At 33.9% G+C, this 24,389-nt stretch overlaps 1 protein-coding gene across 16 annotated transcripts in view; it reads right to left on the minus strand.

The window, feature by feature from the left end:
- Positions 1-2,665: 2,665 nt before the first annotated feature.
- The window catches only part of LOC142333472 (uncharacterized), a 62,896-nt gene continuing 41,172 nt past the window's right edge, over positions 2,666-24,389 (minus strand). For 14 of the 16 annotated variants that reach the window (XM_075380674.1, XM_075380680.1, XM_075380682.1 and 11 more), the window contains 2 exons: positions 18,724-18,882; positions 2,666-3,013 (listed from right to left, as the gene is read on the minus strand). In XM_075380674.1, coding sequence (XP_075236789.1) covers positions 2,789-3,013; positions 18,724-18,882 — 384 coding nt within the window. In that variant the 3' untranslated portion in view covers positions 2,666-2,788. The remainder of the gene's footprint in view (positions 3,014-18,723; positions 18,883-24,389) is intronic. The other 2 variants (XM_075380683.1, XM_075380684.1) reach the window with 2 other exon arrangements.

The following is a 24,389-nucleotide window of genomic DNA, read 5'->3' on the forward strand; positions in this document are numbered from 1 at the left end:
TTAAATTTTTGTTCCTTTTTTTATTTTTATCTATCATGTAACACAAATCATATATATTTTTTAGTTAAATATTGTATTTTTAATTAGTTCTTTTATTAGCCATCCTGTTACAATGATATGAACTCGCGGCTAACATTCAAGGTTTCTTTTGCTAGCTGGGTCAAGGATAAATATGTTAAATAGAAGTGTATATGTAATTTTCAACTGATAATAAATAAATTAAAAAATAATAATAATATTAATTTGGTGATATCATCAAGCAAAAATAAAAAAATAATAATATTGGATGAAAAAATCACCATTTTTTTTTATTTTTATTTATTTGTTTTTTTCTTTTATGAATGGTTTATAAATTTACTATTTTAATGCTCCAAATCACACAATAGAGTCTTATTTTAGTCTCTATTTTATTAGTAGCACAAAATGACGTCAATTCTTAATAAATGTCCAATAGATATTATGTAATAAAATAAAAATATTATATCAGCATGTATAATTTTACATTTTAATCGCTTTTTAATTATGATTAAAATACCATCAGTTCTGAAAATACTAAGAAACCTCCTAGGATTACACCTGAAACTACAGGGTGTCCCATATAAAACGCAACCCAACCTTATATTGGTAGGTATTAAAATAATAAAAAGGCATGTGTAAATGTAAATCTAATTTTTATTATTACCATCCATTACCTTACATTTAAAGTAAATGTTGGAAGTGGCCACCATCTTCTTGAATACAAGCTTCAATTCTTTTTACAGCGTTTCTTGCAACTTTTTTCAAAGTTTGTGGCCGGATATTTAATACAGCTTGTTCAATATTGACTTTCAATCGTTCAAGTGTTCGTGGTTTGTCGCTGTAGGCTTTTTCTTTGAGGTAAACCCGTAGAAAAAAATCCGCCGCAGTCAAATCTGGAGATTTTGGTGGCCACAAGCCTCGACCGATAACACGATTACCAAAGAATTCCTCGACGAAATCAGAAATTGGCCCTGCGTAGTGCGATGTCGCACCGTCATGTTGTAGCCAGCAGTGTCTGTCTTCCTCTTCCAAGAGTGCGATGAACTGAAATAAAATATACTGATATCGTTCTGCATTAATGGTGTACTCGAAAAAAAGTGGACCGATTGTTTTCTTCCGCGATATCGCGCACCACACGCCCGACTTCTGCGGGTGTAATTGTTTTTCGTGGTAAACATGGGGATTTTCAGCGCTCCAAATTCTACTGTTTTGGCTGTTTACGTAGCCATCCGAATGAAACCGTGCTTCATCTGTGAAAAATAACGAATCCATAATATTAATTCCCTCACGCAGAAAGCGATGGAACCACTGACAATATTGTAGTTGTTTTTCTTTGTCGGGCTCAAGAAGTCGATGAACCGTTTGATTGCGATAAGTTCGTAATTGTAATCGTTTGGTCGCCCGATGAACAGTTGATTTAGACAAATTAATTTCAGCAGACAAACGTCAGATCGATTTATTTGGCGAGGCGAGTAATCGGTCTTTGATTTCAGTGACTGTATCTGCATTCAACGCTGACGCAATCTTTTGTGTTCCTTGTTATTAACAGAACCGGTCTCTCTAAATTTTGCGACTAACCTCAATACTGATGTTTTGTTAGGAGCCGGTTTATCTGGGTACTTATGGCGAAACAAATCTTGCACTGCGACCACTGATTTTGTACTGAAGTACGACTCGACAATGAAAACACGTTCATCTAGCGAAAACACCATCTTGTCTCTAGCAATACACTGAACGTTATGATTGCATTGTTGTTACTATCGGTATTGTTAAACTGCGTCGCCGCGTTGTTCTGATGTTGGACGAGTTCAGTTCAGTAATGAGTAGGGGAGTAAGCTTGACTTTTGAAATTTCATGGATGAGTGATTGATGGGTTGCGTTTTATATGGGACACTCTGTATCTTAAGATTGACCGAACCGATTTTCTTCACATTTGACTCAAACATTTCTATATATGCGGGATTGATCGTAATAATATTTTTTTTTAATTCGTTAACAGGGGTTGAAGAATATATCGCGTAGAATTCGGTTTTCTTCAGAAGCATTTTAGAGGAAACTTTATTTAAGAAAATGTATTCCTACAATGCTAGAAAAATAATAATCCAAAAGATATAGATATATATATATATATATATATGTGTGTGTGTGTGTTTTTCGCTTTTTGTTCAAATATTATTTAAATGAAGTTGATACATCATGTAAAGAACAATCTGGAAATGCTTGCATCCTTTTTTTAAATTGAAGATTAAGGATATAAAATGAAGAAAAGGCTTATAAAAGTCCTCCTCTTTTTTTTTGTTTTTACCTTTATCGAAGGGGTGAAAGTTCTGCAGAAAACATTACTAATGTAAATTTTTTAAGCTTAAACAAACATGAATATTTTTAGAAATATTTTTCGTAATGTATTCTCACCTCTAAAAATATATATAATCTGTATTTTTTTTGGCTGTAACTATTAATTTTCACTATTAATAGCCGGGAAAATTATTCAAACACTTTTTCACACTCAAAAAAGTATGATTTTTTTTTGTGTTCATATGGAACAAATAAAAAACTTGGTAAATAAATTTTCTATTCTTTCAAATTATTTATTAAATATTTGTGCTGAATATTTTTAGTTGAATATTAAAGAACTGTGCATAAAAGATTTATTTATACATTTATTGAAATTTATTACTGTGAAAGAAAATCAATATGCAAATAATATATTTTTGTGCAGTTATTTTTTAAAAGATGTCCTTATTCCCATTATACACCGTTTCAACTTTTGTTAACCTTTGATTATAAAACCAGAAGTTACATTACTAAATTTGTGCTGAATCTCATACAATGGTCGTACTTCAGCTGAACCTCCTACGCATGTTTCCAAAACTTTAGCGTTACTATTATTCGAATAAAAATATACCTCCGTTCTATATTCTCCATATGGTAAAACTATTAAATGTTTAGTTACTGTAGTAAAATCAGGTATAAAATTTTTCACCATCAATAATCCCTGCAAAAAAATATAACATTTAATAGTTATTTAAAAATAAAATAATAAAAAAATAATATAAGAGTAATAAATAGCTGTTCTCTTAAATTCATTTAAATCGGTTGATAAACTGTTAAGTATAGCTGGAAATTGTTAAAATGGATAGCAAATACACAATCTGATAATCTTCTATATTATTACTTAAAATAGAAATTATTTTTGATCAATGATGAAAATGAAAACGCACAATAAATTTTCAGTGCATAATTTTTGGCATTCACTTGAAATCAGTTATCGGGTTGGCCAATCCTTTGTATTTTTTTGAAGTGAAAACTTCTTTAGTCGCTTGTGTCAGAATCTTTTGTACACACGAATTACATGGGAACATGGGAAAAAAAAAACGCTGACAAAATCGAAATCTTAACGTAACGCAACACGCTAAGCATATATATAAAAGAGAAAAAGGCGTAGAGCGCGAATATATATATATATATATATACGCATATATGAGTGTATACGAGGTGCGACAATAAAGTAATGAGACTGATTTTTTCTTTGCAAGATGTGGCAACCCTGCAGCTTGCGTAGGCACACCATCTTTGACCTTGGTCTATAAGCTACTTCTAGTCCAAGCGGCAAATTCATGCAACTGCTCAGTCGTGAGTTGTGCTGTAATAAGTGAACACGTATTTGTGTCTCTCGTCACAGAAATGAAACCGCAAAATATTGCGCAACGGTATGCCCTTGTTTTGCGTTTAATCGGGTGAAAACGCGACGACAACTTACGGTAGCTTCAAAAGGCTTTTGGAGAGGAGGTTATGTCAAGAACTAAAGTTTTTCGGTGGCATAAAATTTTTAGTGAAGGCAGAACGAATGTTGAAGATGAAGACCGCAGTGGACGACCATCAACCTCACGGACAGATGTCAACTTGACCAGGGTGCGTGAAATCGTACGATCTGATCGAAGATTATCGGTGAAAATGATTGCAGAAGAACTCAACATCGATCGAGAAACGGTTCGTCTAATATTAACTGAAGATCTTGGTATGAGAAAGATTTGTGCAAAAATGGTTCCCTAAAATCTCACACAACAACAGCGAGAAACACGGAAAAATATGACAGCCGATCTGTTAGAGCAAACGGAAATCAATCCAGATTTGTTGAGCTGTGTTATCACCGGTGATGAAGCTTGGTTTTTTCAATACGATTCAGAGACAAAACTCCAAAGTTCGCAATGGTGCTCAAAGGGATCACCCAGACCAAAAAAAGCTGGCATGTCAAAGTCAAAAGTGAAACGCATGCTTATGTGCTTCTTCGATTCCAAGGGAATTGTTCATAAAGAGCGGGTGCCTCCTGGACAAACGGTTAACCGATATTTCTACAAAGAAATTTTAGAAAGACTTCGTAAACGAGTTCTTCGTGTCCGTGCTAACATTGCTGATAATTGGATTCTGCATCACGAGAATGCGCCATCCCATACTGCTCTGTCAGTACAGCAATTTTTAACCTCAAAACAAACTTCAGTACTACCACAGCCACCTTATTCACCAGATATCGCTCCGTGCGATGTTTTTCTATTTCCAAGAGTCAAAATGGCGGTTAAGGGACACCATTTTCAAACAACACAAGATGTCCAAATAACTGTGACGAGGGTCTTGGAGGATATTACAGAAGATGAGGTCCAGAAATGTTACCATCAATGGCAGAAGCGCTGGAATAAGTGTGTGCAATCAGAGGGGAACTACTTTGAAGGAGACAACACTAAACATGATTAAAACGGTAAGCAACATTTTTTTTTCACATCAGTCTCATTACTTTATTGTCGCACCTCGTAGTATAATATGTAGTAGCAGAGGATTGGAGGTTGAAGAAAATAATAGTGCCGGTGATTCACAATAATTCTCCCTCTCTATCGTTCATAATAATAATAAAAAATAATTGTTTAAATTCAGTGTAACATATTATAATATTATTTTATTAAGTTTGGATAACATATGTAAAGATTTTAAGCACCTAATTTATACGCATTAAAAAACCATTAACCTTGAAAATATTGTCGATAAAATTGTTGTTTAATGTTAAAAAATTACTTTATATGAAATATTTTGGTCCTGCAATTCTGTGGGGGCGAATTTCGCTCGCGCTAGTATTTCGAGAACGGTGACCGCTAGACGTATGGGACTAGGACTAGAATAAAGCCTTTAAAAATCGCGTTAAAAATGTCCTAGGACGCACCGTTTTTGAGATACGCCCTTTTTTTATTTAACGAAAGATATGTCTGAGAAATCTCCCGTTTTTTATGTAAAATATAAATAAAATAATATAATCTGTCAATAATTAACTATCACAACTATAAAAAATAAAAAATCCACAATACCCGCTTTCGGTGAAAGTAATGATGATCGATTGATGCAGAACATCATTATAAATTTACAGCGTTAACTGAGTAGCTGTTAGATTATAAAGACCAACAATAATTTTGAAGTCTGAATCGTAAATAATGATCATTGAATATATTAAATAATGATTAATGACATACAAACATATCGCTGAAAGTAATGATGACCTACATCGACATCATAAGTTTAAAATTAATCATGCTGTTTGCAGTTAAAAGATGTTTTACTTCGAATTTTTCAGTAAATCAACTGTTTCAACATGTGAACACACATTCTTCATTGAAAGTAGCCGTTCTTTAATGTATTCGAATAAACCCGTGAAAAGAGACGTGGAAGTTTAATATCCAATTTCTTTGTTGTAATTTTGGGGGCATCTCAAACCCGTGTTTTACTACGTATTTTGCAGTAAATCCACTCTTTCAGCGTGAAAATTTAACTACAAACAGGGTATAATCGTGGAAAACACACGTTCAAATTGGTTCTAGGGGGTCAAAGGTTAAAGTGTCTATTGAATGTAAATATTATATACTACTGGTAATATATATTAATTCGAAACGATTGCGTTCCTATACAAATTTTCACTTCGGTGCGGTCTTAAAGCACACATATTTTTTTTTAAATTGTTGGTTTTAGCTAATTTAGGGATGAAATAATTTTTAAAAATTAAAAATTCGTTTGAATCGATAAAATGTTTATTTTTAGCAGTAATAATTTATTTTAATTAAATAAATACCTACTTAATAATTTTTAACTCTATTCAAATAATCTCACGTCAATCAACGCCATCTCTTGCATTTTAATAGAACTAACCAAGACCAGCACTATGTATATTGTACATTCTAAAATTCAGCAGATTCAAACATTTTCTTCATATTCCGCGTATTTTTAAATTAAAAAAATTAATACATAATAAAAAATTCCTTTGTATACATTTAATTCATGTAGAATTGCCCATGTAAAATATTATAATAGGTTTTAGTATATATATTTGACCGAGTTTTATAATAATTTTAAATAATATTTTATTAGGATCAGTTATGGAGGGAAATGAAGATAGATGTTATAGTTCAATAAACAGCCGCAAAAGAGGTACTGACGATGAAAGGCAATATGAAAATTTGACTTTCAAAGAAAAATATTCAAAAAAGGAAAACATGAAGAGTATGACAGTAATAATGATGAAAAAAGTAGTGGTTAAAAATGAACATTCAAAAGAATTAAGAAGATTTCGTAATCAGCGGTATAGAGAAAGGCAAAAGAGCAATTCTTCAGAATCAGAAACGGCCGATGAAAAAAAAACCAGGAAAAAGAATTAACAAAATTAAGTGTACGAAAACATAGAGATAAAAAAAAATTATAAAGTTTTTTCATACAAATTTACTAATATACACAGAAATATAAAAATTATTTAATGGAAATTTCCACGAAATTCCTATTACTTTAAGTTGAAACTTCAACATTAATTTTGCTGAAGAATCATCACAGTCACTAATAGACTTTTTAAAAGAAAAATTAAACTTAACAATGTCAAACGATAAAAATATAAGTACTACAAGATATGGCACAACAATAGACGAAATATTTACAAGATATTTGAATAAATTTCATTCGAGAGTATTTATTTCATATTTCAGTTACCACAAACCAATTGTTTCATTTTTAGAACATGATGATAATACAAATAATGTAAACATTTCAGGAATAGAATAAAATGTATCATTGTTAACTATAATACACATCATTATTAACATGTAAATATTTTATCATTGTTATTGATAATTAATAAATAAAATTAATTAAAAAAATTGTTAATATTTTTTAATTCATTATATAATCATTTAAATATATGTTTTAATAAAATTAGCACAACTTAAAACAGTAAAATAATCAAATATAATTATAAACCACTAATCGGTATTCATTATTTGAAGTTTTCACTTCTGTCGGCCAGTCCCGCGACTGCTTTTTTTGTTTTTTGAATCGATATTTTAATACTACTAATTATGACATCCAACAAACAGTTTAAAAAGGACATACTTTTTATATTGGCTTTTTTAATAGCTCTTGCTAAAAATATTTTTAACTAATGAATTATAAATGGCCAACATGAGATATAATATTTATTTAATGTTAAATTTCCCAAAAAGAGGAACGGGTATTACAGTTTAATATCATAAATATGAAAGTACAAAGTTACATTTCATTCGATAATCGAAAAATTTATATGATAGATCGACATTGTTTTAAACATTATCCGAAAACTCCAACACCAAGACGAAATTATGATAACTCTTTTGTGTTGCTGGTAGGAAAAACTTATGGTACTGTCGCAGAGGTAACATATACAGAGTGATTAGGGAGGATAGGGAATCTTTGACAACTCATTCTAGAGGCTAAAAATAAGAAAAAAGTTCATATAAATATATGTCCGAAAACGCTTCGTTAGCGAGTTATACAGGTTGAAAGATTTCGCTCGAGTTTCAGTTCCTCCGGGTAAATTAAGGCTTTCTGAAATTCTGGTAAGGTCAATTAAGGAGCAAATTTAATTGTTTCTTATGGTTTTTAAGCTGGGAAATCGAAAAAAGTAGATCCCAGAACTGTATCTCTCTTAGTTTCTAAGATATCCCATGTAAAACGCCAAACATAGGGTCAAAAAACACATTTTTTTACGTTTGACGTACAATAACGTTGTTAAATTGGCAATAAATTATACATTTTTTAAACATAAATAGTAGAGAATTTAGTTATAAGAAGATTGATGTAAATAATGTCAAAAAAAAAAGAAATAAAATTTTAAACATGTAGACTCTTATTAACAAACAAACCGACGAAAACTTAAAAGAAAATGTTATAAAAAAAGAAAACATGTGTCTAGTAGCTACAATAATTTTAGACTTACGGAAAACAAGTTGACAAAACTGATTTTTTCATCACAATTTGTTTAAATACTACTCATTGTTGTCAGTTAATTGTTAAATAACCTTTCCCTGATCAATCGTGTTGCAGTATTACGTCGAATTCTTATCGTAAAAATTTCAGGAAAACTGTTAAGAAGTGTAATTTTGTATTCATTTTACATTGCATAAAAATCAAGTCTGTTAAAAAAAGTGAAATTCTGTTTAATTTTGTTTTGAAAAATACCGCGTACCTTCACTAATGCCGAATATGCCGACGTGATTTTCATGTACGGATTTTGCAATGGAAGTGCTGCGGCAACGGTTACGGAATATCGACATAGGTATCCTGGTCGTGTTGTACCAAATCGTAAAGTATTTATTAGAATTTTTAATAACCTTCGTGAGAACGGTACACTTCCCAGCGCTCATATTTCATCTGAACGACAAGCAAATCATACTGATGAAGGTGAAAATATTCAGCAGATGGTTCAACGTAGTCCGGCAACGATCACACGATTAATTTGCAACACGGCTCGATATTTCACAAAGTAGAGTATGGAGGACATTAAATAATAATGGATTGCATCCTTTTCATATTGAGAAAGTGCACCATCTCCAGCCTGGTGACTACGCCAGCCGGCTGCAGATTTGTAAACGGGTTAATAGGAATCAACATTTAATTCCATTTATACTATTTTCGGATTAAGCTACTTTCACTCGTAACGTAATAAACAGAATTTCAGAAAGTCTTAATTTATCCGGAGGAACTGAAACTCGGGCGAAATCTTTCACCCTGTGAAACTCTCTAACGAAGCGTTTTCGGATCTATGTTTATATGAACTTTTTTATTATTTTTACCCTCTAGAATGAGTTGTCAAAGTATTGCCCTATCCTCCTGAATCACTCTGTATATATACTGTGTATATATATATATATAAAGCAATGTCCTGACTGACTGAATGATTCATCAACGCACAGCTCAAACTGTTTAATCTAGATATGTTTAATCTAGAATTTTGGAGGATAAATTATTTTTATAACATATACCCTCAAAGAAAGGATTTTTCTTAAACGATTCTCTCTACAAGGAGAGTAAAAAGAGAGGAAAATTTTTAAAATGAAAATTCTTGACAATTCTTGAAACTCTCATTACCAACTTGATGGAGCTCCTACACATTTCACTAATGAAGTAAGGAAATGTCTTGATGAAATTTTGCTGGTAAATGGATAGGACGTAGAGGTCCGGTTAATTGGCCACCGAGATCCCCAGACCTCACTCCGTTGGATTATTGTTTTTGGGGATGGTTGAAAAATGAGGTTTACAAGCAAAAAGTAGACACACGCGATGAACTGATTGCTCGCATTCTCAACGCTGCAGCTATAATCAAGGAACGCAAAGATACCGTTAAACTGGCAACACAAAATTTAGTACAACGCGTTGAAAAGTGCATTGAACACAACGGTGGCATTTTTTAAAGTTATTAAACCACATGAAATACTACTTGTAAGCAGCACTTTATTATCATTATCATAAAAAAACAGTAAGTATTCTTTCTTCCTCTAGTTATTTTATACTGTACATAACGAAAAAGTTTTTTCAATCTGTTTTGTTGTTAATAAAAGACGACATTTATTTAAAATGTTATTTGTTTTCTGTTGACATTATTTACATCAATCTTCTTATAATTAAATTTTCTGCAATTTATGTTTAAAAAATGTACGATTTATTGCCAATTTAACAACGTAAATTGTACGTCAACCGTAAAAAATGTGATTTTTGGCCCTATTTTTGGCGTTTTACATGGGATATCTTAAAACCTAAGAGAGATACAGTTCTGGGACCTATTTTTTCGATTTTCCAGCTCAAAAACCATAAGAAACAATTGAATTTGTCCCTTAACTGACCTTTCCAGAATTTCAGAAAGCCTTAATTTACCCAAACGAACTGAAACTCGGGCGAAATCTTTCACCCTGTATAACTCGCTAACGAAGCGTTTTGAGACATATGTTTATATGAACGTTTTTCTTATTTTTAGCCTCTAGAATGAGTTGTCAAAGTATTACCCTATCCTCCTGAATCACCCTGGTATAAAAACATCCTGTTGTGAGGAAGGTTAATCGGGTCATTCTTATCCTAAAGGTTATTCACATCATTATGTTAATAATGAATTTAATCGACATCATTCCGAATGCTGCTATCAAATATTACACAGCACTGTGAGAAGTTGAATTACTCCAAAATTTTAAGGAATAAGGTAATGTTGCCAATTTGCCACGATTGGGAGAACAACAGACTAATGACGCAGTAGAAGAAACTGTACTTGCGTGAATTCAAATAAATCAATCCGGTGAATTAGTCTGAAAGTGAACATTCCTAAATCCATCGTCCACCATTTCCTGAGGAAGAATTATTTCACTCGTTCAATCTTCAAATCTTGGAACAGTTATCGGGTAACGATCTTGATCAGTAAAATGGAAAAATGTGGGTCATTTTTGGACAGAATTGTGAAAAATCCGGACTTCTTATCCTCTACACCACTGATTCCCAAAGTGGTCCAGGTGGACCCCCAGGGGTCCACGGGATACTCGACGGGGGTCTACGTTGGCGTGACAAAAAATGGGGGTTCACAATTCGTAAGCGGGGGTCCACGAAAATTCATCTAGTTTCGATAGTGAAGAACTAAAATGTTGGCTTGACTTTGCGTATCAATCTAGGCAGAGTTTTTGAGAAGCTCAGCGACTGTAACTTACAATTACAAGGGGACAGTCTCAATTTAATAAAAACAAAGGGTGTAATTTCAGCTTTTCTTAAAAAATTGAAATTTATGAAGCAAAATATTAGTCGGCGCGTATTTTCCCAGTTTTCAAACTTGTCGCATGTAGAATGCCTTGATGAGGATATTCAGACATACGCTCAACATTTAATCGCTCTGCATGATGACTTCAAAATCAGATTTTAAGATATTCTGACGATGGAAATACCACCACGGATCATAAATCCATTTGATGAAACGGAAGTGGAGAATGGGATATTACAAGAGCTACTCGAGCTTAGCACTAATGAGAAGCTGAAGATGAAATTTAAATGAGGGTATCAAACATTTTGGCTGCAGGCAGAAATACCAGAAAAATATTCTGGACTGTGGGGAATTGCGAGAGGGCTTTTGATGGCGTTTCCTTCGTCATATCTTGTCGAAAAAGGTTTTAGTGTCGTTACAAACCTTTTATCAAAAAAAAAGGAGCAGATTCAATATCACAGAACGGGGAGATTTGCGCTTATTCCTAACAAAACTGAAGCCAAATATTGATAATTTGCTGTCAATCCATCAAGTACATCCCTCCCATTAAAATTGTAACTATTTAGTGATTGTCATTGTAGAAGTTACATTACGTTATTAATGCTTAATTTTAATTATATTACTACAATTTTATTATATTACATTGCAATATGATAACAATAATAATTAATAGCGTAATGATTACATATTTGAATAAATGCAACACAAAAAAATATACTATTTTTCTTTCGCTTTTTACCACTCTGAATGGGAAGTTTTCTAAATAAAATAAGTGAGAATCGATTGCTTTCTTGTGCTGTGAGTAGATGTCAAAAATGTAAAGTTGGATGGAAGCATTTTTTTTGATCGCCCAACTTTACTTTTTTCACATCCACTCACAGCACAGTCGATCAAAAATTAACCGATCAATTCTCACTTTTTTTTCGGAAGCTGTTAGTTCGTGGAACTCAGCCGTAACGCAAATTTTCATAGTTAGATCTAATCTTCACATTTTCCGTCGACTGGAAATATGGTAGAAATGTAGCTGCAGGGGGTCCACCGGAACCAGCAAAATTTTGAAAGTGGTCTATGAGAAAAATAAGTTTGGGAACCTCTGCTCTACACTGTTTTTCGATTAGGCTAATTTTTACGGGAAAGGTGAAATCAATAGAGAGAATCTGATATATCGGTCACAGAATAACCCTCTTCGGTACGATCTCTACATAAAGAAAGGGTTTTATCGTGTAGTTCAGGGGTCCGTTTGCCAATCCGCGGCTCATTTTAACAACTCGGGCATGAAATGTCTAAAAGATATTTGCTCTATAAAATATAATACCCCGGTTAATGGTCACAGTTGCTCAGATATTTCTTTAATTTTAATGCATAGAAAGAATAAAAAAACACATTAATTATTAGTTAACGCAATTAATGTTAATTTGGTCGATTATTTGTAAAGTTTTTCGATTTTATTTAATTATTACGCCACTGATCAGGGATATTTTCGTTCGGACACGGCGTCACCCGAAGCGCTCTTCGGGATGCGCCGGTTTATCTCAGTTTATAGAAGCTGTGCGCTGGAGCTGGCCAGCAGCTATCAAGAGGGAGGTCATTGACTTATTTTGTAATATTTATATATACAGAATTTTTATTTATCAGAAGTTGTGCATGAAATAACATGTGGTTTCATCCAGGTATAAAAATATTTGTTTTTATTTATCAGAAAATTATTCATTATTATATATAAGCAATTATTTTGTAATTACCCTAATCGTGTCGGCACAGGAACCAGAGAAAAAGAAAATACGTGTATACAACTATAATTTTCATGAAGAATGGGAAGAGAAATATTTTTTTATCTATTTTAAGAACAAATGTATTTGTTTGATTTGTAGTTCAAGAGTTACTGTTGAGAAAAAATGAAACATAGAACGATATTTCACAATATTTCGTAAAAAATATGATACTGAATATCGTTCTAACAACAATTTAAGAATATCTAAATTGAAAGAAATTAAAACCAAACAATCTTTGTATACCAGGCCGTTAATAAAACGAAACCTGCTACGATTGCATCGTTTAAGACTGCACATGTACTTGCAATGCATAAAAAACCTTTTGAGAACGGCAACATAATTAAAGAATCAATGCTTGCCGCATCAGAAATATTATTTCAAGAATTTAAAAGTAAGAATTAAATTATGTTAGATATCCAAGATGTTCAATTATCCAGAAATTCAGTCGCTCGTAGAATAGAAGCAATGTCTGAAAATATCAGAGCACAATTAAAAGGTGATTTACAAAAATGTATTTTTCTAAATTTACAGTGTGATGAATCAACAAATATCTGCAATGTACCTCGAATAAATATTTTTATAAGGATGGTTTTTAACGATTGCTCAGCAAGGAATATATACTGTCAGTTTCGCCATTAAAAGGAAATACAGGCGGGGAGGACATATACCAAGTTATTAAAAAAACATATTACAGAAATTAATTTTCCGCTTCAAAAACTTGTGTCCGTAACAAAAAACGGCGCACCTGCCATGATCGGTTCTGTTGTTGGCTTCATCACGTTTTGCTGAGTTTTCATATTTGTTTCACTACCACTGCATCATACATCAACAGATATTATGTACAAAAGAGCTGCATTATGAACATATCATTAAAGTTCTTCTAGAAATTGTCAATTCTATTCGTGCCAGACCATTTCAGAGCAGATTATTTAAAAAAGTGACCGATGAACTCGATGCTGAGTATGGAATTTTAAGGTTACATTTTGAAATTAGATGGCTCAGTAAGGGAAAAGTCCTGCAACGATTTTTAGAGCTTCTTCCAGATATAAAACAGTTTGTAGGATCTAGAAATGAAAATTATGTAGAACTTAGTGATCGAAGCTGGTTATCTGATTTAACCTTTCTTACAGACGTAACAACTAAAATGAATATACTCGACCTTGAAATGCAGGGAAAAGAAAAAACTATTATTGGATTAATAAGAAGTATCAAGCATTTAAATCAAATTTGTTGATGGCCCAAATAAAGGAATGTAACTTCGCTTTGTGTTCAGAAGTGTTCAGAAGTGGAAAGAGAAATGAACATTGGTAAAATAGACGGAGCATACAGGAAAGTTAAGGAAAATTTTGGGGTACATAAATTAAAATCTAATAATGTGTTAAACAAAGATGGTACACCAATATATAATACGAAAGGTAAAGTCGATAGATGGGTGGAATATATTGAAGAGTTATACGGTGGAAATGAATTAGAAAATGGTGTTATAGAGGAAGAAGAGGAAGTTGAGGAGGATGAAATGGGAGAAACAATACTGAGATCTGAATTTAAGAGAGCATTAAAAGATTTAAATGGCAGAAAGGCTCCTGGAATAGACGGAATACCTGTAGAATTACTGCGCAGTGCAGGTGAGGAAGCGATTGATAGATTATACAAACTGGTGTGTAATATTTATGAAAAAGGGGAATTTCCGTCAGACTTCAAAAAAAGTGTTATAGTTATGATACCAAAGAAAGCAGGGGCAGAAAAATTTGAAGAATATAGAACAATTAGTTTAACTAGTCATGCATCAAAAATCTTAACTAGAATTTTATACAGAAGAATTGAGAGGAGAGTGGAAGAAGTGTTAGGAGAAGACCAATTTGGTTTCAGGAAAAGTATAGGGACAAGGGAAGCAATTTTAGGCCTCAGATTAATAGTAGAAGAAAGATTAAAGAAAAACAAACCAACATACTTGGCGTTTATAGACCTAGAAAAGGCTTTCGATAACATAGATTGGAATAAAATGTTCAGCATTTTAAAAAAATTAGAATTCAAATACAGAGATAGAAGAACAATTGCTAACATGTACAGGAACCAAACAGCAACAATAACAATTGAAGAACATAAGAAAGAAGCCCTAATAAGAAAGGGAGTCCGACAAGGATGTTCCCTATCTCCGTTACTTTTTAATCTTTACATGGAACTAGCAGTTAATGATGTTAAAGAACAATTTAGATTCGGAGTAACAGTACAAGGTGAAAAGATAAAGATGCTACGATTTGCTGATGATATAGTAATTCTAGCCGAGAGTAAAAAGGATTTAGAAGAAACAATGAACGGCATAGATGAAGTCCTACGCAAGAACTATTGCATGAAAATAAACAAGAACAAAACAAAAGTAATGAAATGTAGTAGAAATAACAAAGATGGACCGCTGAATGTGAAAATAGGAGGAGAAAAGATTATGGAGGTAGAAGAATTTTGTTATTTGGGAAGTAGAATTACTAAAGATGGACGAAGCAGGAGCGATATAAAATGCCGAATAGCACAAGCTAAACGAGCCTTCAGTAAGAAATATAATTTGTTTACATCAAAAATTAATTTAAATGTCTGGAAAAGATTTTTGAAAGTGTATGTTTGGAGTGTCGCTTTATATGGAAGTGAAACTTGGACGATCGGAGTATCTGAGAAGAAAAGATTAGAAGCTTTTGAAATGTGGTGCTATAGGAGAATGTTAAAAATCAGATGGGTGGATAAAGTGACAAATGAAGAGGTATTGCGGCAAATAGATGAAGAAAGAAGCATTTGGAAAAATATAGTTAAAAGAAGAGACAGACTTATAGGCCACATACTAAGGCATCCTGGAATAGTCGCTTTAATATTGGAAGGACAGGTAGAAGGGAAAAATTGTGTAGGCAGGCCACGCTTGGAGTATGTAAAACAAATTGTTAGGGATGTAGGATGTAGAGGGTATACTGAAATGAAACGACTAGCACTAGATAGGGAATCTTGGAGAGCTGCATCAAACCAGTCAAATGACTGAAGACAAAAAAAAAAAAAAAAAAAAAACTTCGCTTTACAAATTTGGAATAATACGTTAAGAAATATAAGAAAATTGAAACAAATAAATGTTCTGAATCTCTCACCGGGCTTAAAAATATTTTCGAAATTAGATTTTCGTAAAATTCAGCCAATCTCTTCATTTTAAATCCATTTGTGGATACTTATATTTCTGAAATATCGCAACAAATTGCAAATATGATAAATAAAAATGTTACTAATTTAAAAATGGAAATTCAATCTGATCTAAAATTAAAAACAAGAATATCACAACTAGATTTTTGGATACTCGTAGACGAGAAAACAATATCTACTCTTAAAAAAAAAAAAAAAAAAAACATTTCAAAGGTTACACTCCTACTTTGGATCAACTTACCTTTGCGAAAGTGGTTTTTCAACAATGAATTTGCTAAAATCAAAGTACCGATCTAGGATAACTAATGAATATCTGAACGACTGCATGAATTTAGCTATAACATCGTGTGTACCAGAGTATTAGAAACTGGCAGAAGAAATGCAGTGTCATGTTTCACATTAAAATATAAAATTCTTATATTTAATTTGTATTTGAGTTCTTAATAAATTACGAATTTTTTTGTATATTATATACGTTTTAAATTGAAATATTAGAAGTAAAATATATATGTGACTCGCCAAAAAATTTGAAATTCTTAATTGGCTCCAGCCTGGGTAAGGTTTAGGCACCACTGATGTAGTGTACGGTATGGCATCTGGAATATTCGTATAATCGGCCCGTACATTTTTGAAGGAAATTTGGATGGAAAAAAGTGTCTACAAATGTTTTGATATTGGCTGATTCCCACACCTTTTCTTTCTTTTTCCTGTTTAGCCTCCGGTAACTACCGTTTAGATAATACTTCAGAGGATGAATGAGGATGATATGTATGAGTGTAAATGAAGTGTAGTCTTGTACATTCTCAGTTCGACAATACCTGAGATGTGTGGTTAATTGAAACCCAACCGCCAAAGAACACCGGTATCCACGATCTAGTATTCAAGTCCGTCTAAAAATAGCTGGCTTTACTAGGACTTGAACTCTGGAACTCTCGACTTCCAAATCAGCTGATTTGGGAAGACGCGTTCACCACTAGACCAAGCCGGTGGGTTGATTCCCACACCTGGATATCATTGAAGAGCGTCCTGATTGGGTCATACAAGACGGAACACTACCATATAATACTACGAGACTTCTGTACAACTCTGGGTGAATTGAACTTTTCCTGAACATTGGAATCAATCCCAAAGGACCTGTTGAACGGGCCCCATATTCGTCAGCATAGACAACAATTATTATCACCGCAGGTTGTTAAACAACGTGAAATTTCTCCAACAAACTGTCTGTTTTTGTCGGAGGACATATTGAATAAATACTGCGATTTATGGTGCCTATTATGGTGCTGCGAGGTCTATGGTGGGGATGTAAACGGTGTTTACGGTGCCTATTAAATGCGCCTGATTTTTTCTTTTTCTGTTTAGCCTTCGGAACACCGTCAAGATTACTTCAGAGGATGATATGTATGAGTGTAAATGACACGTAGTTTTGTACTGTCTCAGGTCGATCATTTCTGAGTTGTATGATTAATTGAAACCCAACCACCAAAGAACACCGGTATCCACGATCTAGTATTCAAATCCGTGTAAAAATAACTGATTTTACTAGGATTTGAACCTTACAACTCTCGACTTCAAAATCAGCTGATTTGCGAAGACGCGTTCACCACTAGACCAACCCGGTGAGTTAAGTGCTTCTGACTTTCAACGATTTAACATAGTGAGATAAAAATACATAACTACTCTCTAAAATATTATAATAAAACATAGAACTAATTAGCCTGTTTATAATAACAATTTTTTTTTTTTTTTTTTTTTTTGCGGATGGAGGTGAAAATGCATTTACGCACGGAGTGTTGGGCTCCCGCTGATGGTATTATCCAATCACTATCAGCAGACTACCGACTAAAACCACCCCCCTTTCTACCAGGACTCGACCCGGAACCGTTTAACACATTACTTCCGGTCGAATCCTCCTATACTAGCCTGATTAAGTGCTACTTAATTTTCAGGACTATCCAGGTCAACCTTTTTGGCCCTGAGAATGTTGCCGACGAATCGGGCTACACTTTCCCAGCTGCTCAGGTCACGGAGCATCATCGCAACCACGTTGTTGGGATTCAGTGCTCCGAGATCCGCCTCTAGTGTCCCTCGATCTGCCGCCCACCAAGCACATTTGAAAAAGGTGTGCTCAGCGTCGTCCCGTACACCGGGGCAATACAGGCAGTCGGGGAACGGCGGATTCCCTATGACATGGAGGTATGCGCGGAAGTACCCGTGACCCGTTAAAAATTGGGTCATGTAGTACTCCACCTCTCCATGCGATCGCTCCGTCCACGGTCTGACCAGAGGGATAAGCCTTGCGGTCCATCGTCCTCTGGTCTCGTGGTTCCAAGTCTCTTGCCATGCGAGGAACGTGCGAGTGCGTTCCTAGTTGGCAATGGTCACCCGGTCTTCGCCTCCTGTAGTTCACCTGGCGGTCCCTTGCTAAAGTAGCAATGGGTATGACGCCGGCGACCACAAGTACTGCAGGCTCGGAGACCGTCCGATACGCGGAAGCGACTCGCAAGGCTGCTGTGCGTTGCACCTGCGCGAGCCGCTTCCGGTTTCTCGCAACTCTTAATGCCTGGGCCCACTCTTCCGACCCGTATAACAGGATGGAATGCACCGTGGAATAATAATAATAATAATAATTATAATGATAATAATAATAATAATAATAATAATAATAATAATAATAATTATAAAACTTACTTTTTTAAATGAGCATTCAAATTTTTTACCGGCTGCTGCAAAAAAATCTTCAGCAAGTTTTTTACCATATCTTTCCAATGCTTCACACATTTTCAGTGTGATGGTAATTACATTACTCCAAGGCCCAACTTTTCCTTTTCTATCAACATTTATTTTAATCTAAAATTTAAATGAAGTTGAAAACCTTTTTTTTTGCATACAAAATAATAAAATTTATAATCTATCAATTTTAAAGAAACTATTTTTAATTGTATTTCAATTTTATATAATATTGGGAAAAACTTTAGTTTCCTGTTATACACATCAACATATCGATAAAAGATTTGAATTACAAATACCGGGTGAGGTAAAAGTCGACTTATACAAATACAAATAAAAAACTGCTTTATTATTGTATACGAGGGTAATTAACTATTAAAAAGAGACAAATAGTAACAATGGAAAAGCTATTTAATAGAATAAACATAAAATTATCTGAATGTTCAAATGGCATCCCTGACATAGAGAATATCATCTGTTTGAAATGGATTTTGATTACAGCAATTACTTTTTTATTTAAAAAAATGTCACCCCTTTAATCACATACCGTGGAACAATAGCGTCCTGTAATAAAATTTGTGTTTGTCGAAGATATAAAAACGGTCGGAAATTCACTGGCGGATATTAAAACGGTATGATAAAACATGCACTAACCGTGAAAATTTTTATAACCGAATTGAACACTTTAAATCGGCGAGAACAATTGTCATGACGACGGCTGCACTGCGAGGGAATGGGTAACCACGCAGCCGTTAGGTGTAACGTCGTTTTGACGAGGGAAGTGTTTGAATGAGCAAGCATCACTATCGGCGGGATGGCGACTGAACTGCCGAGGGTATGGATTCCCATGTAGCCGCAAGGTATAGTGGCATCTCGACGATGGGGATAAGTGAAAGTAGATGTCACGCGGGACTCTGCGATGGAGTTGATTGGGGTCGGAGGTTTGTCTGCCTCTCCCTGGAAGACCAGACCGGAGTTCATAATGAAACCAAGTCAAGGGAACTAAGGGAACTAGGAATAAATTTCGTTGTTGCGGATAACATTTTTGGTGGTAGGTTATTTATTCAATCGCCTCGAATTTATGAGACATTTATACACAAATTGGCTTTATAAAATGTAGAACTAAGCGCGGGGTTCGTGTTTCCGCGAATTCGGTTAGTTAGTTCAGAGGGCAACGATGTAGGACATTCAAGATGTCCGAATAGGCCTGCAGCGAAGGTAAAAGCCGAGTTTATAAAACACGGATGTAAATGTCTACCGAGCCGTTTACATCAGTGGCATCCCAAAAAGGCCTGGCTTATTACTATGAGATGTAAAAAGTTAGAGGGCGAAAGAAGACTCCCGTTAAAGCCCATCGGGGCTAGGAACGGGAGGAGTGGTGTGGCGACCGGAAGGGTCATAAGGCTGGTGTCTTCCACTACGAGGTTGGGATGTCATGGATTTTCATCATAGTGGAAGATTGGTGGAAGTTTTGATGTCGCTTTGCAAAATATCATTAATTATATTACATAAATTTTGTAAATCGCTGTAATTCATATTGTAAGGATCGACAATGTCCATTACATAATTCACGATAAACTTTTCGACCAAAAGACATTTCACAGTGGTTCCGTGATGGTCGACTCAAAATTACTGTGACAAGTGAATTCATATTTGTACGAAACTTAAACTACGATCTTTAGCCGAAGGTAATGCATTTTTTTAGATCGTATAAATAACCGGTAATGAAATTCAGATTCATCATTTTGTGCCGGAATCTAAAAGTTAGAATAACAAATGGAAACATCCGAGTTCGTCTGTCAAGGAAAATAATCAAAACCATAGCGTCAGCCGGTAAAATGATCGTAATGATACTATGGAACTATAAAAGTCCAATTTATTGTGATTATTTGATACATAACCTAAAATCAAGAGCAAATATAATGTAGTACGTGCTAGAAAATAAAATTAAACCTGTAGTAAAGAGTAAACGTCCTGATTTTCTCACAAAAGGCATTCTTCTGCTAGATAATACTTACTATCATACCGCTCAAAAGACACCAGAAAGTCGAGTCGGGGGTGTTGCCACATTCACCTTAAATTTCAAATTTCGTACAATCATATTTTTTGCGGATTCCAAAGTATTTGGAATTTGTTACTGCACCCGGTCATTATCCATACATTCGAGTATGTATGGATAGGAATTTTTTCGTCAGTTATACCGGACGGAAATCTTAACCGATTTTTACTGAACTTGGTGGGATGATGAATACATATTAGGAATACAGCTATATAGATTTTCAAACGAATCGATTCACAAGAACCGGAGTTTAAGGGAAAAGGCTGGGTTTTGCCCAGCCTTTTCCCTTAACCTTGAAAACGGTACGTTTTCAAGGTTAACTTAAAATCCACTCTCCTGACGCAGTTACTGCGACAGAGTTTTTTTTTTGTTTGGTCATCTAAGAGTTTTTACGTAGCAACCATTTCGGGAAGAAGGAATTGGCCGAGAATGTTGAATAACGGCTCAGACATCGAAGTGAACCATTTTTTAACACTGAAATAACAAAAGTCACAGAAGGATGCGAGAAGTGTAAAAATGTAGCCGGGGATTATATTGAAAACTATCTTTAGTATTATTGTTGAATAAATAATTTTTCTACTGTTATTTTACTCGTTAATTATTAAACGATCCTCATATTTCATATCCATCACAAAAATTATTAAAATATGGGGAAAAAGAATCAATTAAATTACTTCATCGGTTTATAAGATTTAAAAGATTATAAGTACAAGTACAAGCTAATATATATCCAAAAAAATTACAATGTAATTGTAAACCGAATAGTAAGAGTCTCGCAGCTACCATTTCTTGCGCTCAACACGCAAAGATTTGTGAAAAATAAATAAAAACTGCTTTTAACAAAATGATACTGATATCAAAAAGTTAAGACACTACAATTCTATTATCAAAAACTGTTATTAATTTAGTTTTGTATAAAATAAAAAAATTCATGTTAAATATATGTAATAGATAATAGATTTTAAACGATGTTTAATATAAGCGTTCCATATAATAAGCAAAAAATCTGTTAAAAAACTCTTTTTTTTGTCTTCAGTCATTTGACTGGTTTGATGCAGCTCTCCAAGATTCCCTATCTAGTGCTAGTCGTTTCATTTCAGTATACCCTCTACATCCTACATCCGTAACAATTTGTTTTACATATTCCAAACGTGGCCTGGCTACACAATTTTTTCCTTCTACCTGTCCTTCCAATATTTTCTTTTTCTTTTTTTCTTTTTTCCTGTTTAGCCTCCGGTAACTACCGTTTAGATAATTCTTCAGAGGATGAATGAGGATGATATGTATGAGTGTAAATTAAGTGTAGTCTTGTACATTCTCAGTTCGACCATTCCTGAGATGTGTGGTTAATTGAAACCCAACCACCAAAGAACACCGGTATCCACGATCTAGTATTCAAATCCGTGTAAAAATAACTGGCTTTACTAGGACTTGAACGCTGTAACTCTCGACTTCCAAATCAGCTGATTTGGGAAGACGCGTTAACCACTAGACCAACCCGGTGGGTTGTCCTTCCAATATTAAAGAGACTATTCTAGGATGCCTTAGTATGTGGCCTATAAGTCTGTCTCTTCTTTTAACTATATTTTTCCAAATGCGAGTTTCTTCATCTATTTGCTGCAATACCTCTTCATTTGTCACTTTATCCACCCATCTGATTTTTAACATAGCACCGCATTTCAAAAGCTTCTAATCTTTTCTTCTCAGATACTCCGATCGTCCAAGTTTCACTTCCATATAAAGCGACACTCCAAACATATAATTTCAAAAATCTTACCGACAGAAAATCTTACTCAGAAAACTCTTACCGACCCAATTTCACTTATTAAACAACGAATAATCATAAGAATTTTATTATTTCGGTAAATGTGATGTGTATTACTTATAAATTAAGTCCAGCCGGTTGTTTATTATCTATTATTGTACATCTATTGTCAATTAAATATATTACCATGTATTATTTTTAAACAAAATTCTAAATTAATAACAGATTTTGAAAATAGAAGTGTAGTGTCTTACCTTTTTTGATATCAATATCGTTTTGTTACAGACAGTTTTATTTATGTACCAAATATTTTTATTTTTTGAGCGTGGTTACCGGTTATAAATCGGTTAAGTGGACCGTATAATAAAATCACACATTTTGAAAGTAACTGTCACTGATTGACATTCCATGGTAATTGTATATAATTACACTAAAGAAACATATGCGATTAAAACCTTTTCAGATCAGGAAGCCAGTAAAGTGGCTCTGTGCGGTGACAGTTTTAAAACGCTGTTACAAAATCATTTTATATGGGATCTAAGTCGGTTATATTTTTTTATATTCACAAAGAAATCAGTTTTATTATACAATTTGAACTATAGTTATACGAATTAAAATGTTTTATTTGGACAAGAAAGAATATGACCATTTTTTTCTCAGAAATGTGCTTGTGTGTGTGTGTGTGTGACTGGTGTATTATAATTGCTATGAGGGTTACGGATTTATTTATTATTTACAAAACTAGCTTATTATATTAGCAACAAAACGATGTATTGAAACACATAATAAGTTATGTTATACGGCACACACAAAAAAAAAAGGAATTTGTGGTCATAAATGTGTCACTTTTATTTGAGGCCTAATAAATCTTTTCTGACAAAAGATATCGGCATCAATGAAACACATACCGATTCGTAATGAATAACAGTATACAGTAAAAATAGTTTTTTGTCAATCCGAATAGCCTTTTAAGTGGAGGGGATTTTTATAAAACGTAGTTTTTACTGAATCTCTTTCTTTACACTAACATATGTTACTTTATTGTGTGAGTGAGTACGAGTGAACTGCAGTAAGTAACTTACTATCGCAAACCGGCGTTCCGTTGGTAATATATTATTTCATTATTTTTTCAAAATTACATCGGTTTTTTTTTTATTCAGTGCGATTTTTTTCACATATAGGGCGTTTTTTTTAAATTTGTGATTTTTTTTTATTTGCCGTAATTTTTTTTTTATCGAGACAATGAATGACGAACAGATTAGGTTTGCTCTTGACGAAGAACTTTCAGATTATGACGAAAATGACAGTGACGACCTTGAGGGCTTGGACGACATCAAAAATACTGAAATTAGGAGTAACGATTTTTCGGAACCGCATCTCCTGAATTTTAGTAGCGACGATGATGATCCAGGTCATTCGATTAGTGATACTGACACGGAACAGAAAATAAATGTAGCCGGTTCATTTCTACATCCACATGCTGAAGGAAACGGTAATATATTTCATGAAATCCATTATCGTTCTCCAGTGCAGTTGGATGTTGAAATGCAACCAGCTGTTGAATTTCCTCTCCAAGATGAGGAACTTGACACGGCGGAGTTACAAGAAAATCCAACTGACCGGGCCCAAAATGACGAAATAGTTACAGATGACGAAGGTTACGAGTTGGAAGGTCGTCTGCCGGTTCTTGGAAATCCCTGGTTAGTTTGTACTGATAGGTGTAAATATGACACACTAAACAGTTTGCCTTTTATGGGTCCGGAACCAGGTGCATTTGTAAAGAATCCCGACCTTTTGGCTAAA

Source organism: Lycorma delicatula, chromosome 12 (assembly GCF_047948215.1).
Source record: "Lycorma delicatula isolate Av1 chromosome 12, ASM4794821v1, whole genome shotgun sequence".
Taxonomy (NCBI): Eukaryota; Metazoa; Arthropoda; class Insecta; order Hemiptera; family Fulgoridae; genus Lycorma; species Lycorma delicatula.